The following is a 12,042-nucleotide window of genomic DNA, read 5'->3' as shown; positions in this document are numbered from 1 at the left end:
GAGAGCACTTATACAAATGGGCAGCCCACATGCCAGATCTGCCATTGGCAGAGAGATACTTTACAGGTCACATATTTAATCCCTTTAAGACAGGTCTATAATGGCCTCAGAGGTCCCAAAAACATGCCTGTGTTTTTTTGTTTTTTTTTTGTTTTTGCTGAAAAAACACTCCAGTATTGGATTTTTGCATGTCTAAAAACCCCTCTGTTTCAGCCCTCCACAGAACAAGCTGTTTCTGTGTCTGTGGCTTTAAATGTGAATGAGCTGTCTGATTCCGCCCCTGACTACACCCCCCTCAGGAAATGGATGTGGCTCTCCTGATCCTCCTCTCAGGATCAGGAGAGGAGGGTGGAACCTTCCTCCAAGCGGAGAGGGTCAGCTGATCTGGGGGTGATGCCAACTCCCCACATGACATCATGAGGAGAAAATCTGAGAATGGCCTGTTTCAGCACATTTCTGAAAGGTGGAGAAGGTGTTTTGGGGGGGGGGGCTGATGCTTAGGGGGATTGTAGACAGGTGAGGGGCACATATTTTTGTTAGAAAAGCCTGAAAAAGTGTATTTTGCATATTACGTGACCTTTAAAGCACAAAGAGCGAGTGCACGGAAACATTCTATGTTTATTCCCGTGTGTAAGTGCTTTCTCTCCTCTGCTGATGGGCACCTCATGCTAAATTGTGAAGATATAAGCTTTTGTATAGGCAATGTTCATTAGTCTTTTTGTTTCTATGAACATGGCATAAAACAGCAAGTAAGTCTTCAATACTAGCTGAGGATCTGCTGGTCACAAAACACTACTGAACAGGCAGAAAGTCTATTGGTTCTAATCACCCATACTGTGCATACTGACAAACAAGACAATCGCCACTGAAACGTTAACCTTCATAGAACTTCAGACTTAGGTTTCAAGGTTGAAACAAAACATTAGGCTACTAAAATGTGAAAAATCTAATGTAGTATGATAGCAATGTCTCAAATTTCACCACCATATAAAAACCATCAAGGAAGTCTCTGTGGTATCATGGATCACATACTGTTGAAACCCTTGATCAACATGAGCGGTAGCTTATATTATTCTTAGCAGTTCTAATGAAAACCTTACAAACAGAGTGTGAAATTACAATGACAGGTGGAATCACTTGCCTGTTTAAAAAGCAGGGGAAACAGTTAAAAAATGTGAAACAGCCCTTTAAGTGTCCCCAGGTAAAATCATCTGCTATGCTACTCTCTTCTTGTGCAGCACCAGTCAATGACAACGATTAGCAGCAGCCTCCGGTGCTGACTTTTTCCTCAAGGTTAGATGTTGCCTAGAGCCTAAGAAGTAGCAATAGAATTGGTTAGTGATTCCTGGAAATGAAATAAAAAATTAGTTGAAAAAATGTGACAGTTGTTGTACAGAACACTATTCTGGTGTGACAGGGTGTATTGTATTGTGTTATTATGATAAGAACAAGTATTTATCATGGTCAGAGCAGAGATTGAAGAACCCTTAATTTACAACTGTTTAAGTAACTAACTTTACTTAAGTAGTTGGGAGTGTAAAGGTTGGTTGATAACCATGCTTGTTTCTTGAGATTCTGTGGTTTTTAAATTTAAACCTTAATAACTGCGGTAAAAGTTTACATTTTTCTCCTTTTTGCTACCTCTTATTACATAGAAATGAAAAGGTCAAATACATGAAATAAGAAACAAACTGATAAAAGTCAATAAGATATGCACAATGCCTATCCATGCTCTGTTTTTCAGTATAATAAATATTTGATGAATAAAATAAACAGTTGATTTTAAAGAGTTATGAAAGCATGTTCATATACAGGCACAAGTAATCAAGATGTCATGGCTCCTTATTCCCCTTCTCCCTCCTGACTTGGCCCTTTCTTGCCCTTTTCTTTACTGTTCTCTTCTTGTATCTCCACGTTATCTCTGTGCCTTACTCTCACTCCTGCTCTGCTCCTCTACTGCCCCCACCCCCCAAACCGTACCCCCACCTCCTCTCTCCTCTCACCCCTATCTCCCTGTCTTTTCTATGTCTCTCTATCAGGAGAAGAAGAGAGGTTCCCCAGAGGGACTGTGGTTCGTTCCCGCTGCCGCCTACACTGGCTTAATGAGGAGCCTGCGGGAAGGGGTGAGTGTCTCTGTGTATGTCTGCGTGTGTCTGTTTTTTGTGTCTGTGCCTGTGTAGCTGTGACTAAGTCTCTCTCACTGTGTGTATGTGTGTGGCAGGGGATCCCTGTGAACAGTAATGATGAGGCAGCTGTGGGGGCCTAAAGCATTGTTTGCCAGCTGCAAGTCAAGGGCATGCAGAGCAGTCACACACACATGCCGCACACACACTCTTACCTGCATCAAACACAGCCCTTTACTGCTCAGCAGCCTGACCTCAGCAGCAATTAGGACCCTCCAGACACACATACAGTAGAAGGAGCAGAAATACAAGGAAAAATATGGATAACTCTTTCCTGTTTGCTAGAGTTCTCACTTTCTTTGTTTCTTCTCTGTATTTCTAATTAATTCTGCTTCCGCTGTCACCAAACCATAATACATTAGGACTATGGATAATTTAACTCTGAACGAAACAACCAAAATGTATCTCCAGAGATAGAACTTTTCCTAAGATTGACTATACCTTGTTTTGGGTTAACTCCACCTGTAAGAAGTTGTTCACACATACACAAAACTTCTGTAAATGTCCTGAAATTTTCTAAGTCATCCGCATGTGGGAATGCAGACAGTCAAATTCTTAATCAGATTTTGCCTGGCATTTTATGCAAGTTTGCTAGTTGAATCTTGGTAAGAATTCAGTGTGAGCTGATTTGTAATCACATCAGGATTTATTTAAAAGATTATTTTAAATGAAGGCGTGTTTATCTTTATTTAATAGAACAGCTGAAGAGAGACAGGAAATATAGAGGGAGAGAGTGGGGGAAGACATGCAGCAAACATACGCCAAGACCGATAATCAATCCTGTGACCAGAGGTGGAAAAAGTACACAACTATTCTATTCATGTAAAATTAAAGTTACTCTGGTTAAAAATTTCTTAAGTAAAAGTACTGGTCTAATAATTTACTCAAGTAAAAGTAGAAAGTATTTAATTTAAAGTTTACTTTAAGTACTGAGTACTGAGGAGCTACTGAGGAGTTGTGCAGTAAAAAATGATCTTTCTTTATTGGCAAGAAGAACAAGAGAATAGACTTCCAACCAGGTTGTTCAGGATAAGCCACACCTCTATAATAAAGTAAAATACACAACAAAATACACACTGTTGATTAAACTCACAGAGTAAAATTTAGCACTTAAAAAGTGTCCATAGTTGTCCATACTACATACAGTTAAACTACAATTTTGAAAGTTTAAGACATTTTACAATTTAATAGAAGTGCTGAACTCTTGAAAATCTGTGGCAACTTTGGCCTCCTCTGGCAGGAACAAAGCAAAGAGTCAACCACATAGCAAGACAAATTGATAAAGAATACTCTGTGTTTTTTTGGAACACCTAATGTCACAGGTGAGAACTCTTATTCACTGGATAATTTCACACATTGTGCAAATGTATCTCACATCAAAACAACAAAAACCCGACAGAAATATGACCAAAAACCCCAGCAGAGATCACTGTTCAACAAGCAAAAGTAAAACAGAAAAAAAAAAAAAAAAACTAAAACACATCAAAGGGTCCTTTGCTTCCCACTATCTAGGTTTTCGTTTCTCTTCTTGTTGGTAAGGTGAATACTTACAGTTGCATGTCACATTGACACCAAGTCATAAATGATCATTATACTGTTGGACCCTTGGTCTGGAAGCTTAGATTTTCACAGAACCTTTTATGTCATGTCTAACCTCCTGAGACCTTCATCGCAACCACCTTGCTTCTGTCCATGCAGTAAGGGATATATTGTATTTGGGTGAGCAACAGGAAGATTTCACAGCCAGGCTGTCCTGAAATTTTATAGGAATTTTCCAGAGTGCATGTGTGAAAACAGAGTAAGTTTCCTCTATTTTTACTGTACACATTGTCCCAAGGGTTTGACATTGGCTTCACTTATTTAATTAAATCTGTGGTTGATTTTACATCAAACTGAGCTAGTGTCTAGGTATCCCATGATTGACAGTAGTTACTCTTCTGTGTGGCTCTTCTTTATCCCAACCTAGTTGGCCATAACTGAACAGGCATAATTTTGATAAGGGTGAGACTTAAAGGTCACAGTAAACAGGAAAAGGGAGCAAGGGAGATGTATGGATGTTGTTTTGTGACTCACAGTTGGAGGGGGTCTCTGTGGTGGTGGTAGCCCACTAGCAGATTGAATATAGATGAAACTCTGGTCTGCACACTTGTCAGCTAGTACCTACTGTTGCTTCATTACCACAGGGAGTGTAAGAGGAGGAAGGGGGGTAGATGAACAGAAGAGGGGTGTGTGTGACAGGAGCATGAGGGGTTTTGGGGAGGAGAGGGGAGGTTGACTTATTTATCATTATTGAGCTGTGAGAGTAGGCTGACTGAAACACACAAGCACAGAAACACACCACACAGCCTTAGGGACCAGACACTCATCCCCAGACCCTACCTCCCTCTCTTTTCCTATCTCTCCACCTCATCCTCCTTTTTCCATTCTCTCTCCTCTGTCTCTCCGTCTCCTGCTCCCTGACTGGCTGTTTTTCCTGGGGATGCATAAGTTTATTTATTATTATATTACTGAGCTGTCTAAATAGTCTAACTTTGACTCATGGGCACAACACCTTCTGGAGTTAACAAGGTGGTCATACTATACCACAGCCTGCTATACATCTACAGACAACCATAAAACTGTACTGGTTAAGTATAATAACATTGAATCAAATGATGAAGAAAAAACCTGAAACAAGTATAGGAAAATTTGAAAAAAAAAAAAAATCTTGTCCAAGCAAGTTTTAAGACTATGTAGCCCTTTTCACAAACAAAGCTGTTAATTCATTACTTTCATTAAATTTCTTTAAAAAGTTGTGAGACGAAAATATATGATAAAATATCCACATTAACTGTGCTACTTTAACTGATATAAGTAGGAGGAGGCCAAGCATTTTCCTACAGTCTGTCATGTCTGAACCAAGCTTGTCTATCTCAGCAACTTATCCACTTGCATTCCAGCTCAACACTTAATCACTGAACTTCCAGCAACACCCCTCTAACAAGGCTGAACAAATGACTTTCTCTGTGCCACCTTGTGCTCTTCGCAGGCCTTTACCATAAAGTGTATAAAGTAGTGGCCAAAGTCTGAGTGATGCCAGCTATTTGGTTTCTGAAGCTGTCTTATGTAGCCAGTCAGTGGTGGTCACCATGTTTGAGGTGCAGTCTTTCAATAACTTTCAGTCAACTTAGTAGATAAAGAGGTGGAGTTTAGGCAGGTCTTAAGTCAATAAAAATAACAGCAATAAATAATTATATATAATAACCAACACAATATTAGATACACTATATTGCCAGAAGTATTCACTCACCCATCCATATAATTGAAATCAGGTGTTCCAATCACTTCCATGGCCACAGGTGTATAAAATCAAGCACCTAGGCATGCAGACTGTTTCTACAAACATTTGTGAAAGAATGGGTCGCTCTCAGGAGCTCAGTTAATTCCAGCATGGTACTGTGATAGGATGCCACCTGTGCAACAAGTGCAGTTGTGAAATTTCCTTGCTCCTAAATATTCCACAGTCAACTGTCAGTGGTATTATAACAAAGAGGAAGCAATAGGGAATGACAGCAACTCAGCCACGAAGTGGTAGGCCAAGTGAAATGACGGAGCAGGGCCAGCAGATGCTGAGGCGCATAGCGCCCAGAGGATGCCAACTTTCTGCAGAGTCAATCACTACAGACCTCCAAACTTCATGTGGCCTTCAGATTAGCTCAAGAACAGTGTGTAGAGAGCTTCATGTAATGGGTTTCCATGGCCGAGCAGCTGCATCCAAGTGCAATGCAGAGCATTGGATGCAGTGGTGTAAAGCACGCCGCCACTGGACTCTAGAGCAGTGGAGACGCGTTCTCTGGAGTGACATATCGCACGTCTTAATTTGGCAATCTGATGGATGAGTCTAGGTTTGGGGGTTGCCAGGAGAACAATACTTGTCTGACTGCACTGGTGGAGGGGGGATTATTGTGTGGGGTTATTTTTCAGGAGCTGGGCTTGGCCCCTTAGTTCCAGTGAAAGGAACTCTGAATGCTTCAGCATACCAAGAGATTTTGGAGAATTCCATGCTCCCAACTTTGTGGGAACAGTTTGGGGATGGCCCCTTGCTGTTCCAACATGACTGTGCACCAGTGCACAAAGCAAGGTCCATAAAGACATGGATGAAAGAGTTTGGTGTGGATGAACTTGACTGGCCTGCAGAGAGTCCTGACCTCAACCCAGTAGAACACCTTTGGGATGAATTAGACTGGAGACTGAGAGCCAGGCCCTCTCGTCCAACATCAGTGTGTGACCTCACAAATGCGCTTCTGGAAGAATGGTCAAAAATACCCATAAACACACTCCTAAACCTTTAAGATTAAGATAGGGCTAAATGATTCTCTAAAGATATCTTATTGTGATTACTTTGATTCATACTGCAGATTTTCTATAAAATAATGTATTGAAGGTAATTATCATATTTATGTCATTCCTCTTTTGATTATGAAAAACCTACAAAACAAGGAAAGTAGGATTTTTTTTTTCTCAAAAAACTTGACACTCAAATATTTGCATGTTGTGTATTAGTAATATCTCTGATCCACCAAAAAAACAGTATATAACATCTCAGGTTAAAGAAATGTTGCAGCCTTTGCAACTTGAAAATTGCAGTAGTACATAGAGAGATGTAATTTAAATTTAAAATTTTGATTAATTGCTCAGCCTTTTCCTTAACTGACCCTTTGTTGGCGCTCTGATTGGCCTGCTGATCTACCAATCAAAGAGCCCTTTTTTTTACAGCAGCCATTGGCTGGGCTTTTACTGGTTTGCTCAATCAATCAATCAATCAATCAATCAATCAGTCAGTCAGTCAGTCAGTCAGTCAGGCAGTCAGGCAGTCAGGCAATCTGTCTTTGTATAGCTCCAATTCATAATCAAAGTTATCATAAGACACCTTACAAAGAGGGCAGGTCTAGACCGTTCTCTCTGTCATGACCTATTATGATAAACCTGTGCCATTAATATTATAACAAAGACTTATACCTTATTATCATAAAGACCAGTGTCACTCACCACAAGCACAGCACTGGCGGTATTTAGCCCCATTACAGTAGCGACAAAGACCATCCCTCTAACTGGCAGGAATGGTGACCAGACCAGACTCATGTTAATAGCCTTCTGCTGTAGCTGCGCTGGGGTTGATCAACTTCCACCCAGGACAAGTCTTTTCAGTGCTTCACAGTGAAATTGTGATTTCAATTTGGTTACTTCTTCATGGTTAAAAGGTGGGCTTGTGTCTTCCAGAGTTACTCAAGATTCCTATATCGGGGAAATCAGGGGAAAAAAATTAGAGTTTCAAAATGTTGGATTTTTGATGATATTGGATATGCTGATATTTACAAAATAATTTTAGCCAATACCAATAACGCTACCAATATTTAATATTAGTTCAGACCTAAAACTTAAGTCCTTAAAACACACAAATTAAAGTTTAAGATGGACAAATAAAAAAAAACAGTCCTTAAAACATTCTTTAAAGTGTAAAAAATGATCACAAATGAAGAAAAAGATTTCAGCAGAAGTAAGTGGAACTAAGATTAGCACATTATCTTTGTCTTTATGACTGCAGTGAGGTCAAATTTATTCAAGAATCAAATCAATTAAGCATGACCAAAAGCTAGTCAAATTGCAGGGTGTTTTTTTTTTTTTGGTTGTTTCAAATGGGAGAGAGTCCAGCTGCCAGAGTTGTTTTTAACTTAACTTGGCTGCAGTAACGGGGCGGGGGTCTTGACAAATTGTCAGTTCCTGGTGAGGGATGGGCTTGATAAATGATCAGTAATGCACAACTTGTACCCTTCTTTTAACCAAACAAGTTATTAAAAAAAAGGAAAACTAGCCCACTCATTGTTCTCTCTTAAAGGTGTGATCTATTCCAACCAAAATGGTTCATTTGAACCAGGCTATAAAAATGTTTATTACCACTGCCAAGGAGGTTTTGTGATCGGCAGAGTTTGTTTGTTAGTTAGTTTGTTTGTTGGCAACATAACTCAAAAAAATGTACCAACAAATGATTAATATGCACAGTATTCTTTATTTTGAATCACAAATTGAAAATTATTTGTTGGACTAACTATTTGAAGCAATTTTTTAAGCACTTTGCTTAGAATTCATTTTATTCCATATCTATTGACCAAACAGACCAGGAGGTGTTAGTTTAGATAAAAAGAAAAAAAGACAGGAAGGACTGCTCTGTCTGGATAATTCAGCCATGGATTTACACGGAGTTGAACATAAGGTCCGAAAGAAATATAGAGCCGCTTTTACCAGACAACAGTAGAGGGGTATGGCAGACCGATTAACAGAAGGACTTTATTAGCATTTTTATTATAACTCTGAAAAGAATCATGTTGAATTAGTTGACAAATACCCCAAGGCTGAGTGTACTGCCAGTCTCATTCTCGATTACAACTTTCAATTAAGGCTTTGTTTTTTTTTTGTTAAACGGTAGCAAAACAATGTCAGGTCATTTAAGCTGCTTGTTCACACTACAAAATGAAAGATAGCCAAAATGGAAATCTGGTCAAAAGAAGCAGTTTCTATACATATTATCCCTTATATTTACTTACATGCATGGATTAACGGAAAGCAGTACAAGCTCTTTACTACAAACAAGACATGGAGAGAAAATCCCACAGAAAACCAATGTAGCTTGCATCAAAATTCAAACATCCACCAACACTGGCGTCAATAGCTTCCACATTTGGAGAGCTGCTAACTGAAGCACTTGTAGGACTGTGTCTCAAAACCAAAACTCACCAGCAATAAAGTCAACAATCCCGACTTTTTGTGACCATAAAAATGGTCTGTAATTAAATTATTATCAGGCGTTGAACATGTCCAGGTCTGCCAAGAGCTTAATGCAGGAGAACATTTACAAATGAATGTAGAGTATCTATTGAGTATCTTTTATCTGGATGACCTGCTCCTGCTCGCTCGCTGCAGAGAAAGCTACATTGAAGATGAGGGAACCATGTTTTGCATGTGCAGGGTCTGGGTTGGAAAAAAAACTGCAACAACAAATGATTCTTAATTAATAGTGCTATCTGCAACCAAAATTCAATTTCAGTTTAGCAGACATAAACCATTTATTTTTGTTTACTTGATAGTCTGTATTTCTTTGATAAATGACCTTGAGACAGGGTCCAAAACTAATTTTTTCACTGAGTAAAAAAGACCCTTATTATGTGTAGAACAACAAATGAACTTGCTTCTGTCAATTCTTGTTTTTAAAACGTCACAATTCCAACCCTCCTTTATCTGGACTAGGCAAAATGACTCAAGAGATACTCTGGCAGGTTACTTTAAATTTTATTTTTGGTTTATCATAATTTATTTATTATTCTATTTTTCTTAGAAGTTCAGTTTTCTTAAGTTTGGTTTAGTTTTAAACTTTATGGTCCACTTAAGAGCCTACACAAATCAATTTATTTTTTTGTATACAGTCTTCATTAGCAATCTAAATGGACCAAAAAGATACCATAGAAAAAACTGTCAAGGTGCGCTCGCAGCACGGTTAATCTGTAGTCTGGACATGGAGGCGGGCCCATGGAAGCATCCGCTACTCACTGAGAGGCGCTACAACGATACGTGCTTTCATGTCAGAGTCTTCAAAAGTCTCCAGTAACACCAGAAAAAGTCGCTAGATTTGTTTCTAGTCGCTTTTTTGAAAGAGTCGCTAGAGGGGTCTGAAAACTCACTAAATATAGCGATGAAGTCACTAAGTTGGCAATGCTGCAGGGAGGTACGGGTACAATAACAACCATGGTAACAACAAGCTATCCACCTCGGCGCGCTGTGAATGACGTCATGACTGATGCACTTACGCGACCAAAGATCGTCTCGGCCCGAAATACACATTACTCTGCCAGGAAACCAGCCGATACCAGCGTTGTTCTCCAGTAGCAAAAAAATGAATTTTTCACTGGTAAAAAAAATAACTTGCCGGAGTGGCAAGTAGTCTTAAAAATTTTCCAGCCAGAGACAAAATCCACCCATAATTGGTGAGTGGCAAGTGTTAGTTTTGGACCCTGCCTTGAGCTGAATAGGAAAAGCATTGATCCTTGTTTTTATCTAACAAGAGGGAAAAGTTATACAAAATATGTTTTATTGTTCTGACAGAGCTTTGCAGGACTGACTACTTCAGAGTGAACAGCAATTACTGTATCATTGACATCTTAAAACTATGATTTGTGTTTGTGGTAGCAATATTTTACAATGACAAATAGACACTCTTAAATGGCACATGAGCATACTGGCTTTGGACTACTATATGCTGATCACCAAAGAACTTTCTAAAACCTATAGTGTTCGATTTGACAATTAGCCGGTTGAATCCTTCCTTATTATCATTTCAGTGCTGTCTGCAGTATTTAGTCATGCCTTTGTTGTGTAGAGTTGTCTGGAGAGGGAGATTGTCTTCCAATGTGCTAAATGTAAATCCAGTGCCACACACTGTTTATTGCATGACAGCACTGAGATACAGTGCCAAGACCCTTTCTAATGTGCTTCAGGCAGTGTGGTTTTGATGCATTTCTTGACCCCCTGGATCACCCCAGCCCCCTCTGCTGCTGTTCAGAGTATTCCCGATTTACAAGTAAAGCACTGGAGAGAGGGATGGAGATCGTGGTTCAAGACATAAGGGTCGACTGGGGGTGCACATCGCCAAAGCGATTGTTGCGGTTTTACTAGCAAAGAGGGGGATAGTTGTGGGGGATGGCAGGGAGTGACAGAGAGGAAGAGAGTAAATGATCAGTGTGGTGGGAGGGAGATAGGAGATGGCAAGGAGTCAGTGAGGAGAGAGAGTTGTACTTGGAGAGGGGGATTGGATGGCATGGAGTGAAAGGTAGGTTTCCAGGCCAGACTTGAGCTTTAGGAAATTATTTATGAGCCTGAACAAGATGATGCTTCTGCTGCCTATGATGAAAAATCTGTGTGTGAGAGAGAGAGTGTGTGAACAGTATTACAGTGATGGAAGCCAGGGGGCAGAAGGCAGAAATCCCCCTTACACACACACGCATACGCACACATTCAGGCACACAGCAGTGGTGAGCTTATTAATCATTTATTACTATCTACCACAAAGGAGAGGAGAACAGAGGGGGACTCGCTAAGACAGTCATGGGTCTTGCCCTTGTGTCTCAAACATACAGTGACCACTCCATGTGCATGCACAAACTCACAATATCACACATGCCGACTGTGCAAGCCACATTTCCTCTGATGTCCTGATGCACTGATTACCTACCTGTACCTACACCTCCACTTGTTGCTCTTTCGTGCTGCTTTGTCCACGTTTCTCTCCCTCACACGTCACTGTCTGTGTGTTAGCCTGTTAATCAGACAGTCTGTCTCTCTGTGGCTATTTGTGGTGTTAGATGTGCTCTGTGAGGCTGATAGATGGTGTCTGTGTCTCTGCCATAGGGGCTCATTCAGAACCAGGTGCACTGGCTTCTAAAGGACTTTAATTACAGAGGGAAACCACATCAGACATTTGAACACACGCACTTGTGCACACACGGGTGTTCACACAAATCCTGCATCATGTGATGTACTTTTTGTGATGTGCATGTCTTTCTGTTCAGGACTTAGAGGCCAGGTGCAAACATGTTTGGATAGAAAACTAATCTACTCATCGACAGTTGAAGACAGAATTTCATTGTTCCATATCTTCACAGCCTTTTAACTCTTTACATCTGAAAATGGAGGTTTTTCCAAGTCTTTTAGCCAGCAGTTCAAAGTGCATAAATCTCATCTGTCAGCTCCCTTGTAAAGATTAAGAAAGACCTAAATTTCCCAGTTCATCCTGGTGAATCTTGAAGGAGTCTTGTAAAAACAGGAAGACGCA

General features: G+C 40.1%; 1 protein-coding gene across 2 annotated transcripts in view; it reads left to right on the top strand.

The window, feature by feature from the left end:
* The window catches only part of ulk4 (unc-51 like kinase 4), a 129,240-nt gene that overhangs the window by 24,198 nt on the left and 93,000 nt on the right, over positions 1–12,042 (top strand). For both annotated transcript variants that reach the window (XM_041792526.1, XM_041792525.1), the window contains exon 19: positions 2,040–2,123. In XM_041792526.1, coding sequence (XP_041648460.1) covers positions 2,040–2,123 — 84 coding nt within the window. The remainder of the gene's footprint in view (positions 1–2,039; positions 2,124–12,042) is intronic.

This window comes from Cheilinus undulatus, linkage group 8 (genome assembly GCF_018320785.1).
Source record: "Cheilinus undulatus linkage group 8, ASM1832078v1, whole genome shotgun sequence".
Taxonomy (NCBI): Eukaryota; Metazoa; Chordata; class Actinopteri; order Labriformes; family Labridae; genus Cheilinus; species Cheilinus undulatus.
This window is presented reverse-complemented; position numbering and strand designations above follow the sequence as displayed.